The sequence below is a fragment of the Cyclopterus lumpus genome, chromosome 14, assembly GCF_009769545.1.
Source record: "Cyclopterus lumpus isolate fCycLum1 chromosome 14, fCycLum1.pri, whole genome shotgun sequence".
NCBI lineage: Eukaryota > Metazoa > Chordata > Actinopteri > Perciformes > Cyclopteridae > Cyclopterus > Cyclopterus lumpus.
Window position 1 is genome coordinate 14,806,388 of NC_046979.1, and position 14,737 is coordinate 14,821,124.

Genomic DNA, 14,737 nt, shown 5'->3' on the forward strand with positions numbered 1-14,737 from the left:
ATTTGGTTTCAACATTCAGTTCATTTGTGTGGTTGTCTTATGATTTGGAAAATATATATCTTTTTTTTAAAGCCAGAAACTGCTGTATTTGGATGTATTAAACACCATAAGTAATATACAAGTGAAATATATGGTTTGATACATGAGAAGATTTAAAATGGCACAGATGGTGCCAAAATGTGCACACATGACCGTTTTGGAGACCTCGTCTGAACTCTCTGTACTAAACGCTGTCTAACTTTGTTCTGCTTCACTTTATCAAAGGAAAACTTTGCAGAGAGACTGTTCACATAGTGTGCTATGATATGGGTGGGGTTTAGACCTTTGCACTGCATCATTCCAAAGATATAATCATCCTGAAAGTGCTTTTCCTTCCCTAGGCGAACCTGAAACTTTCATTTTTGCTGCGTTTCATCTTTATTTGCTCATATATACTGATATGTACACATCTGAACAGCTCACATGGGTTGCCTTTATTATAACCCCAAAAGTATTCAAATAGTGGTTGCAGAGATACACCCTTTTTATTTTGGGTATGTTATTTTGAGCGGAGGCCTACAAAGTTAACCTTTTAAAAACCAACGTATTTTTTGTATCCCCAATTTTCTGTCAATTTGCAATGTGGACTTCACCTGCAGTCACAGCTCAGAGGAACTGAACAATGTAGCCCGTCCAGTCTGTCCTACAATATGGTCATTTATCAATGTGTCGTAGTGGATGTCACTGACGCATTGTTCTTGTTCTGCCGAGCATGCTGCCACAGGTTTAAAGTCCTACTGTGTTTGACCTTGGCGTCACAATGTCAACAACCACACAACTGTGTTCAAGAGGTGGTGTTGAAACATGCCTCACAGTAACGTTCTGCTCTCTCAGTCTCCGCCAACCCATTCTAGGAGCACTTTGCATTAATCATTTACAGCAATGAACTGGTTTTGGATGCTGAACTAAATAGAAGTAGGTATTAGTGAAGTGTCCATCAATAATGCGCGTGACTCATATCACCTGAATACATTCACTTCTCCACAGAACCGGCATTGTCTCTCCGGGAATGAGTCACGTTCATATTCTGCGGCCTATCCCGGGCCGTGTTTGTCCACATTATCAGTTTGTCGTCACACCTCCCACAGCCTCACATCACTCACTGTATTTGGTTCCTGCTCCCAGTGCAAATATATTTCCTTCTGTGGGTCAGTTTCAGGAGGAACGACTCTCCTCAGCTCAAACTAACTGAACAAGTTGCACCACGGCAGCCACTTTTCGCTCTGACAACATGTGTACTGGAAAATGCTCCCGCTTCATTGCTGTGACTCTGTACCCGTTAGCACTCATATCCATCATCTGTAACATCGTGTTGTTCTTCCCCGGCGGCGACGTCAAGTATGCCAAAGACGGACACATTACCGAGGAGGTGAAATACATGGGGGGACTCGTCGGAGGAGGTTTAATGGTGAGTTGTCTTTTACTGAAGGGTGTGGCTCTCCACAAGACGCTGCTTAAGATTCCTCTCTGAAATGGGAGCAGCCTCAGAAAAGCACTGGATTGTACTCTACAAGCTGAAGAGTTGTCAAGATTAAGTGAAAAGGCGAAATGGTTTTGACTAAATGGAACTGAATCTTAGCATGTTTCCTGCCAACAGGTGTTGCTCCCAGCACTCTACATCCACTTGACTGGGAAACAGGGGTGCTGTGGGAACCGCTGCGGGGTGAGTCACTCCAAACTACTCATTAGATAGTGAAAGATGCCGGCTGGCTTACATGTAACAATAAAGCTACATACTATAATATCTATATGTGCAAGCATGCACTTCTCCTGCTAAAGATAATTGTATCGTATTTAAACAATGAATAAACACATTAAAATGAAGACTTCCTAAATTGATGTTACATTTAAGCTAAAGTCAAGGGTTTAATAGAGGTCAGTTGCATTTCAATTTAATAACTACATTTAAAAAAAATCTCTAAACCATGTTCCTCTTTACACAGAAAACACGCTCTGTCATTAATTGTGAAACCAGCAGAACAACAGTACATCACCATTTCTTGATCTGTAAATACTATTTTAAAGCAAAAAATGTATAACGAGAGATTGTTAAATTCAGTTTTAAGCTCTGAATGCTGATGATGCACATCGCCAGAACTTTTTTTGAATCACATCAAGATTAAAAATGTATTTCTGTTTGAGTTTTTCCCCTTCACGTTGTCTGATGTAGATGCAGTATTACATCGTCCGTGCAGTAGATAAAGTGTGACCCTGCTTTAGAAAATGTCACTGAACCCAGTCTGACCAGACTAATGAGAAACGTGTTGCTGCTGGTTTGGTTTGCAGGGGAAAAACAGAGTGACGGATAAAATGTGAGGAATGTGAGTTGAAACAAATGTTGAGCCTGTTCCTCCTTAAACCAATAAATGGTCATTCATCAATAGTACGACAGACATGTGAGGGGGGGAGGGGAATAGCAGTATAAATGAACCACGTGTTGAACTGCAACATGAATGTGTGTGTGCCCTTTTCTTATCATTTCTGCAGATGTTCTTATCCATTGCCTTCGCTGCAGTGGGGGTGGCCGGCGCCCTGTACAGCTTCATTGTGGCAGTGCTCGGCTTGCAACACGGGCCCCTCTGCAAAGTCATCCTCTTTTGGGTGACACCTTTCAAAGACAGGTGACACGCCGGAGCGTCTTCCCCGACGACATTTCACACGTGCCTAAAGTCCCGATCGCTCACGCGCCCTCCTCCTTTGCAGTGACCCGAGTTACCTGACCGACAACAAGGGGTGGGGGAAATGCACCGAGCCGAAGGACATCGTGCAGTTCAACGTGAGCCTGTTTGCCACTCTGCTGGCCAACAGCAGCCTGCAGCTGGTCCTCTGCACCGTCCAGATGATCAACGGGCTCTTTGGCTGCCTGTGTGGAGCCTGCATCGACAAGGGGGTAAGAAGAGTGTGAAGGGACAACTCGCTCAGTTTGTGCCGTTGTGAGGATGTAGATGCAGACACTTGAGAGAATGTTTCCTCACGTCTTCGGTGTGTTGTTTCCCTTCCAGTCGCTGTGAGTCCCTGGCAGCTGACTGGCGCCTCCTGCTGGAAGATAGAGAGAAGTGTTCCTGCTGCATTTACTTCGGCGTTGTAGATTTTTATACTTTTTGTGAGCATGTCGTTATGCTCATTTCTGCATTGTAATAAAAGACACATCTGAAATGTTTGCAATGTATAAGGTATGCTGTGAAAATGGTTTTAGAAATAATTCACACATATGGTCGATTTGAAAGAAATTGGTTTTCAATAAGCTGCTCATTCAATTCTGTGTTGCGTTACATTACATTTGGCGTTACACATGAATATTACAATCTTGCTTTATTGCACTGAATGCACAGCTAGTAAAATAAAACGCAGGACAAAGTTATTCTTCAATGAAACCTTTAATGCAAGTAGTATTACTGCAACGAGTATCAGGATAGATCTCTATACAAACATTTCAGTGTCGTCTCAAATTGTTAGAATTTAAAAATACTCATTTCATAATTAACATTTCTGACTCGCCAACCACTTAATACTGGAAGAACCCTGCACGAGGAATGCAGTGTGCAAATGGCACGTTTGAAGAAGCAGTTGATATTTGTCTGAATGCCTTGGACAAAACAATCCAGGTTACACAACAGAAAAAGGCAATGTGTCAGAATTTAAAAAGGCAAACACGTGGTCCCAAAAGAGTGGAAACTTAATTGCAACAGGAGTGGACTAAAACGCGAACATAAAAACAGTCTGTTTTTGCTGGCTATGTTTGTTTCTATTGAGGCTGATAAAACCTCAAAGTCTTCAGTCAAGGCTCTTTAAAAAGTAAGCAAATGTTTCACTTTTTTTGTTAACTAGAATTTTCACAAAACTGAGTTGTGATCCAAAACTGAGGCGCATTCTCAGCTGTGAATGATTTCATCACAACACATTGAAGGCAACTTAAAGTACTCAGTACATGCCACTTCACATGTCTAAATAAAACCTTTATGCAATGAGCTACAGGATTCAAAGGGAGAGGCATCTAGCGGTGTGGCTGCAGATATAATGACCTCTTTGGGAAGAAGACCCGCTCCCTGTCTACATATGAAGGGCTCAGTCTAAGACAACCAAAACACAACGATTGTTAGTTTCAGGTGATTACACCCTGAATATTATAATCCATTTCTGCCGATAGATCCCCCTAAATGCTAGACACTGGCCCTTTAAGATTGTGCGCGTTAAAAGACAACCTCACAACCTAATGTAGTGTTTTCCTTCCCCACGTACCAGCTCACAAAGGAAGTAAAGAATGATTTGAAATGACTGGCAGAAAGAGAGATGGTTCTGTGCGGATTCGACTTTGTTGAGGTAGACATCGAACAATAAACTGGAGTGTTAACAATTCCTCACAAAAGAGGCTGGCTAAGGTTGCTCAATACTCTGCTGCACATATACGTTTCTCATGTGTTGGCATAGCATCTTTGGGGAGTTAAAAACAAACTATATCTAAATCCCCAAAATAAGTCAATACAAGGATTTAAAAGATTTAAACACAAGGTGTTAATTAAAAAGAAATGGTGGGGCATTTTTTTTGTTTTATGTTAAAAAAAAGCAGGAAATGGCAAAAAACCAGGTCCCACACTAAAACCAGGTCCCACACTAAATAAGCACGTTATATGGCAACAATACTTCTCCTCCAGTTAAGTCCCCCTTCATTTGTGCTGTGCATATTTTAACAGTCAAACTTCTCCATCATGAGCTTGCGGCTGGCCTCATAACCCAGGAACAGCGCTCCGTTGGCGGGGAAGGTGCGGACCATGGTGGGGGTTAGACCAGAGTAGAGCGCCCTCACGCCTAAACAGAAGAGACGGCACGGATTACATTCCGATTGATAACCCAAACAGCAGAAAGCTGAAACCCAAACATCTCGGCTACAATCATAAATCAAATATTAAACTCCCCCCTCTGCCTACCTTCAGTACGAGTAATGGTCATGAAGGTTTTGCAAAAGCCGTCCTGTTTGCCCGTCATAGACATAACTTGGATACGAGACTTGACGCAGTCAAAGGGGTAGACGATCAGCCACAGGCACGCCCCCCCGAAACCGCCGCTGAACATGATTGGAGCCACACCTTCAACAGAAACAGTTACACAATGATACTGGACATCTGGTGTGTAGGAGGTGAACGCAAATATATGTGAATGAAGAGGACTTTTGTGTACATGGGTAAGAAATCCTACATTTTAATTGCCAAGACTTATTTAAAAGTTAAAGTCCAGCAAATGTAACATTAGTAACTAAATATAGTCGAATATATTTTAAAGAAAAATTCCACAACACATATCATGAATCTGTGAGCACATTGGCTGTTATTCAGTAATATTTGTGTAAAAATTGTGTTACTTTGCACATAAAATAAGTGCTGATGTAAAATTACAGTCGGATTCATGATGATTTCTGTTCTGAATTGCTTATTGCCACTCTCCCATTTCTCTATACAAGTTGTTGTAAATGAGAGAAGCATAGTTGAGAAATAAAAAACAACTAAAGATGGAAATTAAACATTATCCCGCTTGCCAGCATGTTCCTGTATTAATGGGATGGTCTAGCAGCACCATAAATCACATTTAGCTTATGTTACATAGCTTCATTTGAAAAGCTTCAACATATATAATATATTCTAATTAGGACAATAATTGATGAGGATAAAAGGGCGTCGATTTCTTAGTTATTCAATACATTTGGCCAACGCATTAGTAAACCAAAGATTTTAAATATTGTTGTCTATTTAATGAATGTGGTTTTAATAGGAGATGCATTTAGTTAAAAAGTGTGTGTTTACATGAGGACAGCTGGCCAGACTTCTTAATTTGTGCGTACGCATGGTCTGAGATAAGATCAGAAATGTGGAGGAATGTTCTCACGCACGCTTTGACGTACACATTGATTGTGACTGGGTTATCATTGTGATAACATTTTCTAATTAAGATCTATTAGATCTTTTAGAGTGTAACTTATCCCAGAATGCCTTTCCATAAAAACATCCGGAGAACATGCGTCAGCTTGAATGGTCGATTTCTTCTTGCATGAAATTTGAAATATTGGTGTAGCCTTTGTTTGAGTTATAGGGGGAAGGTGAAATATTGTGTGATTTGTGACGATTGTCCCAGTACCTATGTCGTCTTTTTCACACTTCATGTTGTCTGCAAAGGTGGTGCGGCAGAGCTCATAGGCACCGAAGAAGCAGAAGTAACCGGGGACCTCTCTGGCTATGGTGGTGGTGAGGCCCTGGAAGAAGCCCTGTGGCCCCTCGTTCTTCATGATGGATTTCACCACCGACCACACTGTACTTCAGACACAGAGGAGGGACGTTGGGCTCAGTCAATGAACATGAACACGCACGCACGCACGCACGCACGCACGCACGCACACACACACACACACACACACACACACACACACACACACACACACACACACACACACACACACACACACACACACACACACACACACACACACACACACACACACACACACACACACACACACACACACACACACACACACACACACACACACACACACACACACACACACACACACACACACACACACACACACACACACACACACACACACACACACACACACACACACACACACACACACACAACAACAACAACAATAGTATTACTGACAGGTGAATATGTCAGGGGATTGCCACATGGAATGTGATACATCATCAAGACTAATTTGAGATGCAGCTCAAAACCATATCAATTAAAGTAAATTGTCTAAGTGTTAAAGGGTCTAGAACATTATGATGCAAATGTATGATGGCCATCCCCACGCTGTATTATGTCTCATATGTTGTTGCAGCAATTTTTGGGCTGATACAATTTGTTCCACAGATGTGGTGCAGAATTTAACAGTTATTTACCACTTGAGAATTAATAAAAAAATACCACATTAAAACAAAGACCTTGAGGAACACCAGAGAAATAAATGACTTTATACTGCATGTAAAAACCTTCATGATTGGTGTGTCCAGACCTGCGTGTGATTATCATGAGGTGGGCATGTCTGTAAAGGAGAGACTCGTGGGTACAAATAGAAATTATATTCATTCACATATCCTGAGGTAAGAGGTCATGTGACCTCTTTGTAAATCGCCACGCCTGTTTTCCCTCGCCAACTTTCAGTGTATCCCAAAGAAAAAATAGATTTATCATACATGTGTTATAAATGACCCACGCATTATTATCCAAAAGATGTGTGACTATTTTAAAAAACGCTTACTTCTGGCTCTTCGCGATCTTGCCTGATGCCTCCATTTCGTACATGGCCTGCAGCCGGCACTTGACAAGCTCAGTGGGACAAAGTACCAGCGAGGAGAATATGGACGCTACCGAGCCAGCACAGGCTTTCTGCACATCACTGCCACGGAGGGAAGGATGAACAGAGGACAATTATAGACCGAACAGGTGTTTCCAAGGGAACAAGGAGGACAGCCTGGTTTACTTGGCCCTACCTCAGCACAGCATCGTTGTGCAGTCCAGCCGTGAAGCGGATGACCTGCTGGCAGAAGCCGTAGCTCATAAAGAGCACCGAGTTCTCTGCGATGTTGGCCACCAGCGCTGGCGAGGTGCCCTGGTAGAGACCACGCAGACCCACTTGTTTGTAGGTGGCTGAGAAGCAGTGGATGAAACCCCGGTACAGATTAGGAAAGGTCTGCATCTTGACCTTTGCCGTGTCTAGAGGCTGCCCACTAAAGACACACGCAGCTCCCCCTTGGAGAAAACAAAACAAAACAGTGAGATAACCATCAACAGAGTATGGCTGTTTCACAAACTATACAGGAAAATACTCAATCAGCGCACAACATACAAAAGAGAGAGACGCCATGACAGCGCGGTTGCTCTGCATTGCATAAAGAGTCAAAGGGAACACAGAGAGAAAAGAGCCGAAAAAACACACGAGTCGTCAAAATCTCCTGCGACGTCAGAGAAGTCGAGTGAGCCGTTTGGTAATGGAAATAAGAAGCAGAGGGGATCATTTCATTGAGAGACTAAACATAGTTTGTTTGTCCTCTTTGGGAGACAACGCACGGTAGCTACCTATGGCTCCTGCAGAAAGGTCAATGAAGGCCTGGACTGCCGGGTGTGGGGCCATGGTGTCTCAGAAGAAGTCTTTCTTTCTCCAAGCTACCTGGTAAAAAGAAAAGAATGACACTTCACCTCCTAACTCCACTCACAACACACTGCTACATCTTATTCAAACACTTTAATTACACTAAACACAGAACATGAATCCGTCTCTCGTTTCTCTAGAGCTGGGTTATAAAGTTCACTGCAATAAAACCTGTCCTCATTTATGGCAACAGTAACTATTTACAGTGAGTCAAGAACGTGTTCGGAAACAGACAAATAACTGTCTTGCACAATGAAATGCGAGGGACGACGTGATGTCACTATAACTGACAAGTTAGCATGAACTGGATTAAAGAAGAAAAAGCATAATTTTCTTGCAATGCATTTAGCCATATCCAATATGTTTTGACCTAAAACAATCTAAGATTTAACTGTGTCCTCTCAGCCTTTGTAAGTGGAAAGAAAATGACAAGTTACAAAGCTCTCCAGCATAAAACCCGTTTATGTTGGCGACATAGTTGTACATATGTCAACGTTGCAGTATTTTTAGGGACGCCGAGTGCTCCTTCTGCTACTGAGGTCACATTATATATATATTTTTAACGCAAGGTTACCACCAGTGGGTGACAAACCGCTCTTCTTTGTACATAAATATAAACATATTAAAACAGACAGAAACAGAACAGACAAAAGACAGACTTTAGCGTTAACATGAACACGTTGACGTCAGTGAAAGTCACCGTTGTACTAACTATATGAGGAATATTCACTTGTTTTAGAATAAACGCAAATCGAGATAAAAGAGTGTTAATAGTGTCTAAACACGAACATTACCGACCGGAATCAACGTGTTGCTGCCGGTGAGGATCGCGTTAGAGCCCGTGCGTAACGTCACCATCGATAACAGTAAAACACAGTGACGTTAACCGAGCGAGCTGCTGACCGAAGCGGACACCGTCCACGGGGGACTGCATGCTGACGCACGCGACCAGAACAAACGCCCACAGTGTATCTCGTGGTTATCTTGTTTTGCAACATGTGCACCGCTGTGGTCACTCAGAGGGGACACTGGACGAGTCGGCCATCAGTGATGGAAGTGAGGAGGAGAGGCTCGAGGTTGGGTCGTGCCCGAGGAGAGGAGATCCCACTCCGCTCAAAACTCCAGTCCACCAAAGCCTCCTTTGTTTGACCCTCTGCTCACTCACTCTGTTCTGTATGCTGTGTACTAAATATCTATAATAATAAGGCTACAAGACTCTTGAGTTGAAAATAGTGCACTAAATACTACAAATATTATAACATTTTCATTTTGTTCGGAATAATTCGGAAACCGATGTAGTGATTTATTCCCTCACCCCATAGCAACTGAGTGAAGATCTTTATTTAGGATCTATGATATGTGAGCGTGAACGTTACAGCTTCCGGTTCATTTTCAAAAATAAACCCTTTCTTTAAAAGGTGGTACACTACCCCCTGCTGGTGGTTTATATTTTTGTTAAAGCATCCATTTATTCCAGAGATGTTTTAACCTCCCAAACAAGGACATTATGTGGTGATGGATATATCTCACGTGTGTTGGTTAGTTGCTTTTTCACGCTGTTCAACAAGTCTGATAAAACAATCCAATCTTTGCTACACAATGTTTCATACTTGAGTTTTGTTTATATCTTGCAAATCTGGAACAATTATTAAACATTTTTTAAATAAATAAGCAGTGACTGATTGTTCTCATTATGTTAAATAGTTAAACTAGTAAATACACTTTCTTAAATAATAACTGCCAAGTGTGGTAAACATTTCTTAAAAGCTCAGTGAACTAAAGTTGGACACAATACCACCTGCAGGTTTTGCATTGTTACCATTAAGGCTACCAACTGTATGTGGGATTCATATTTTCAAATTCAATATACATTTGGGTTGACCATTTGTGTTTGGTGCCATTAAAATATGGACGCTTCCATTCTACCATCAGGAATCATCCGAGATGAGGTAGGAAATCCTAAACCACGTTATTCAAAGGTCTGTTGGTAATAATAAGCCTTCCTCAATGCATTGACATTTTGACTACTCATAGCAGGAAAAGCACAGGTGTTGCTAGTAACATTAACAATGGCTCCGTTATATTTAAATGTCCCAGTAGGTCAAATTGATTTGACAGTGAGCCAGCATGCACAGGACCCTGATGCTGAATCAGCTCAATGGAATTCAGCTATCATTAATCTTATTAATTGCACCTATGCTTCTCCTTTATTGATGAGTTAAAAACAAGACTATTGAATGAGTGAAATATAACATGCTTAAATGTTAGACAAATGTTAATGGTCTGTTTTGGACCTATCCAGTGTAGATCAACAAAAACTGAAAATGGAAGAACTTCTCATCAGAACAACATCGGCTTAATAATGTTATAAAGAGACAACTGACAGCTGATCTTGTGTTGTGTGAATGATGTGGCTGACAAAGGTCAAGACAGCTCATCAAATCGAGTCCTTTTCCTCAAACAGTTGCAGTATAACTCTCCCACATTAAAGACATCAGCAACGGATGGAGGCCTGTTGGAAATGTCAATGTAACCAACGAACATTTGTATTGTTGACAATCCAGTGTAGGAGTCAGGAAGGTTAAATGAGGGCTTTTTGTCAGCTGTTGCAGCCTTTTCACAAAGGCACTAGGGAGTAGTGTTGAGCTGTAGAGTAAACAATAATCATTCCCTTACATGTTGTTATATACACACGTTTACCCCCTCATATATTGTTCTCTTCACCCGTAGTCACATTGTTGTTATTCACCTCTGAACTTAAATGCTGCCAAAATACCGTCTGTTTAAACAAAGTAGACTGGGATTAAATACATGTGCCCTCTGTCCACAGGCTTATCCTTAAAACTCAGACCAGCGATGGCTTACCACAGTCTAGACTCACTTGGATACATGTTGCAACACCTCATCAATGTAAACGTTCAAGATCAACAGGCCTGTAAGTCAATAAAAGACACCATTTTCATATCACTTTGCCTTTTATAAAAAACAACAACAACATTGACGTTGTCTACATCACAGACAAGAATCATCAATATTCTGTTTCAAGCTATTTTGCCATGAACATAATGAACCCCATGCCCACCCCCCCCCCCACCCCCCCCCCCCCCTCCCCCCCCCGGAGCAAACTCCTCTATACACAGTATACTTTACATACCGATAGTTCCCGTTCAGTCATTTTGCATTTTATCAAAGTTGTATCAATAGCTTCAAAATACATACAACGCTCTTTCCATTGCAATTATAATCGCTATCCTGATTGTACTTACAGTATCATTTCCCACAGTTAGAGTCTGATTTTCAACATGTTGTCACACATTACTCTGAAGAGACAACACACGTCTCTGCATTTCATTAAACACTTGGCAGAATTGTGATGTTTTGTACATGAAAAGTGTTTCCATACAAACGCCGTGTGTCATGAGAATGGATACGCTGCAGATAGCCTCACAATGTCAAAGTAGTTCTGAACACACAACACATGAAATGATATTAACCCAAATCCACAGCTTGTATTCATGCGTTCCTCCTATTTGATGTCCTGAACCCGTCTCAGACTCTCTGAGGAGCTTTACTGCCAACTGTTGCGTCTGCCCGAAATTGAGATTATGAGGTACAGTCAGAGAATCTCAGTAATCCCCAATAAAAAGTGTTACACTGAAGGAATAACAAAGAGATTATAAAAGGTCACTTTAACAAAAGAGTAACACAGGTTATAAAAGTGGAACTAGTCCATGTAGTTGTAATGACCTGTTACACAAGAGTTTGGCAATAAAGTTCTCAGTGTTGAACACAAACTGTTGGCAGTAGTGGGCTGTGCTCAGTCAACATGCAGGTTTACTTCACGGGATTAGAAACAGTGACTGATAGGTGCCTGACGAATTTGTAAAAAACAAACAAATTAAACTTTGTATTATTGTCACAGGTCTCTAGCGTGAAGCTCAGCGATCGGCAGACACATAAACACTTTGGCACCAGAAACACATCCTTTGCAAAGGAAATGCTGCCCAGGCGTTGAATTGAAATGTGTGGAAGACTTTGTTTTTCCAGGAGCGGGTTTGGATTTCTATCTACGCATTACGAGAACTCAAACATAACCGATTAATGACCAGAAACCATAGAAATCACAGCCAGGCACTTGAGTGTCCTCTCAGATGTGAGTTGAGGGCCAGGTCAGAATAAATATCTCAACCTTCTCACCTGCAGGATTAAAACACTCACATTTTATTTTATTTGATATCGGCTTGCGAGTGCAGTTCGGCATTTAATATCGGCCACAGGGGCAAACGTTATTTGGTTCGAGAAATAAAAACTCAAATCTAAATGTGGGAAAAGCTACTAGTCTCAAAAATACATCAAGAAAGCCTTCTTCATTGTACCCTGTATACAGACAGCCAGAGCCCTGCACGAGAGAGTTGGTCAATGCCATTGCAACACCATGTCCATTAGGCAATTTAGTTGCACAACAACACGTCCTGGCTCAATGTGCAGTACCACTAATGTCACAACATGGCCAAACTCTCCACCAGCGGCTTTGGATAACCAGCCATAAACTACAAGTCACTCTACCTTAAGAAAAACACTTAACTTATCTTTTGGCCCAGTGGCTGTCCAAGTGAAAGTATACTTTTTTCATATTTTTTTCCCATCAGCTCTATATGGCTGATTCTGTGTGTCTACTTTCTGAAAATTATCTTTACAGTAGACTTTTGAATTGTTGTCAGACTCATTTTTGGCAATTGGTTTGACAGCAGCAGACTGTTATCAATGGAATAAATGACAAAGCGGTGAGGGTGAGCAGGAATGGCACTGTCCCGTAGCTTCAACCAAGTCCAGTGTTTGAGTGTAGCGAGAAGAGGAGAGGGAAGTAGCACGATTCACATTATCTGGGAACTGAATCCACGTCCAGATAATCCACATCCAAATAAGAGCAGTACACAAGCGTGTTAATACTCTCTCAGCCACACACCCGTACTGGCTGCTCTGAGGACTCACAATCGCCTCCTTTCGTGATTGCTTCGGGGTTCAAAAACCTACTGCAAGTGAATTAGAGAACACATTTCGTTTTCTGCGTCATATTGAGGAAGAAGTGGACAACTTATTTATATACAAGACACTGGCAACTGCATTCATTTCTTCTTGGTGTAAAAACAGGGAAAGTCAGTAAAAATATGATTTGACATCAAAATCTATACAATGCAGAAATCCTCATGTACAAGATGCATTTGTTACTTTTTCTCTCCGCAACCGATCGGCTGCACAGTGTCCACTGATGATCATCTTCAGGTGGAATGTCCCATTGCAACAGGCCGCCGGCTTTTATGCTGAACAAGTGGCCGGTTGGTAGTGGACAGTTAAAAATATAATATAAAGTATGGCCTGAAGTGGATGCGTTCCAAGGTGTGAAACAGAGATGGTCTTTTTTTTTCTTTTTCTTTGTTTCTTTTCGGCCAAACCTCCGCGTGACGGAGCCAAACAAAAGAGTGATGGAGTGCTTACATTGTGGCTGAAGTGTTAGGCACTGCAAAAAAATTAAAACTTTTTTTTCTTTCTTTCATGTTTCTGATAAACACAGTAAGGCAATTTGATTATGGCTGACTGATATCAATATAAGTGTCCGGTCTGTCTTCTGTTAAGATCAACATATTCACAATTTAGACTCAGGAGAGAAACAACACTTTTCCCCTCCATTTTCACAACCCATTTTAAGATTACCTGTGTAAAAACAGCTACAATCAAAAATGAGGCACTTTATAAAAGAGTATATAGTTATCTAGGCTATATAGTATTAATCATTATATGTATACTGTATAATTTATATACTATTGTAATGTGTCACTTTATATTAGAATTGTGTTTAAGAGGTTATGAAAATGAGGAACACAGACTACAGCATGTACTATAGTTTCTGTCCTTCTACTTGCACACTGTGGTATAGTATAATATACAGTTATAATAAAGCTCAGTTGCCAAAAAAGTATTTACACTGACCTTTTTTGTTTTTCTTGTGCTACAAAATGGTTAAAATGCAATAATTTGAGATCCTATTTGGTCGGCATCAATTCGAGAGAAAAAATAATATTGTTTATTATCCAGTCAAATGTATCCTATAAGTATATGTACGACTTCATATATGGGCATTTTGAGCATCTTTTTCTCATCTCAGATTAATTCCTGGCATAATGAATAAAGTAATAGATAAAGAAAGGAGTAATATAGTATATGTAATAGTAAATTATACTGAGAAATGTGGGAAGTGAGATTGTAATTGTTCATAAAACTATAACTATGACTCGGCCCCCTCCCTTCCCCAACAGTCCCGAAGCTGTTTAAACATTTTTCTTTTAAAATGCAGCTTCCCTCCCAAACAAGTCTGTTATCAGGTCCCCTCAGCACAACTCAGTGAGGACATTTACATACATACAATCTAATTATTCTCCTTACTGCGCGTTTGAAGCCTATTTGATTAGGCTGTTTACATGCATAGAAGAACATTATGTTAATTTGGCAATTTTTATGCAATGTTGCATACTGTGATTAATGAATAAATACATT

General features: G+C 41.0%; 2 protein-coding genes across 3 annotated transcripts; one reads left to right on the forward strand and one right to left on the reverse strand.

Annotated features, from left to right (window-relative positions):
* Nucleotides 1-1,153: 1,153 nt before the first annotated feature.
* si:ch211-137i24.10 (uncharacterized protein LOC565274 homolog) lies at nucleotides 1,154-3,208 on the forward strand. The gene is made up of 5 exons (XM_034549970.1): nucleotides 1,154-1,447; nucleotides 1,637-1,702; nucleotides 2,527-2,660; nucleotides 2,743-2,929; nucleotides 3,042-3,208. The coding sequence occupies exons 1-5, from the start codon at nucleotides 1,271-1,273 to the stop codon at nucleotides 3,048-3,050; spliced, it is 573 nt and encodes a 190-aa protein (XP_034405861.1). The 5' UTR covers nucleotides 1,154-1,270; the 3' UTR covers nucleotides 3,051-3,208.
* Nucleotides 3,209-3,400: 192 nt separating this feature from the next.
* On the reverse strand, nucleotides 3,401-9,284 carry slc25a15b (solute carrier family 25 member 15b). 2 transcript variants are annotated; one of them, XM_034549967.1, is made up of 7 exons: nucleotides 8,984-9,284; nucleotides 8,113-8,199; nucleotides 7,527-7,785; nucleotides 7,295-7,432; nucleotides 6,166-6,341; nucleotides 4,965-5,123; nucleotides 3,401-4,845 (listed from the first exon to the last, which is right to left on the reverse strand). In XM_034549967.1, the coding sequence occupies exons 2-7, from the start codon at nucleotides 8,165-8,167 to the stop codon at nucleotides 4,724-4,726; spliced, it is 909 nt and encodes a 302-aa protein (XP_034405858.1). In that variant the 5' UTR covers nucleotides 8,168-8,199; nucleotides 8,984-9,284; the 3' UTR covers nucleotides 3,401-4,723. The 2 variants fall into 2 exon arrangements, with proteins under 2 accessions (XP_034405858.1, XP_034405857.1); XM_034549966.1 differs by having other exon boundaries at nucleotides 8,113-8,203.
* Between the last annotated feature and the right edge of the window lie 5,453 nt (nucleotides 9,285-14,737).

What these genes read in the sequence shown, in the direction of transcription:
- si:ch211-137i24.10 (XM_034549970.1), top strand. Translation starts at nt 1,271, where the DNA reads ATGTGTACTGGAAAATGCTCCCGCTTCATTGCTGTGACTCTGTACCCG. An exon ending in GCTGTGGGAACCGCTGCGGG is followed by an intron (nt 1,703 to 2,526) that starts GTGAGTCACTCC and finishes TCATTTCTGCAG; the next exon opens with ATGTTCTTATCCATTGCCTT. An exon ending in GTGACACCTTTCAAAGACAG is followed by an intron (nt 2,661 to 2,742) that starts GTGACACGCCGG and finishes CCTCCTTTGCAG; the next exon opens with TGACCCGAGTTACCTGACCG.
- slc25a15b (XM_034549967.1), bottom strand. Translation starts at nt 8,167, where the DNA reads ATGGCCCCACACCCGGCAGTCCAGGCCTTCATTGACCTTTCTGCAGGA. An exon ending in CCTTTCTGCAGGAGCCATAG is followed by an intron (nt 7,786 to 8,112) that starts GTAGCTACCGTG and finishes GTTTTCTCCAAG; the next exon opens with GGGGAGCTGCGTGTGTCTTT. An exon ending in GACCATTACTCGTACTGAAG is followed by an intron (nt 4,846 to 4,964) that starts GTAGGCAGAGGG and finishes TCTTCTGTTTAG; the next exon opens with GCGTGAGGGCGCTCTACTCT.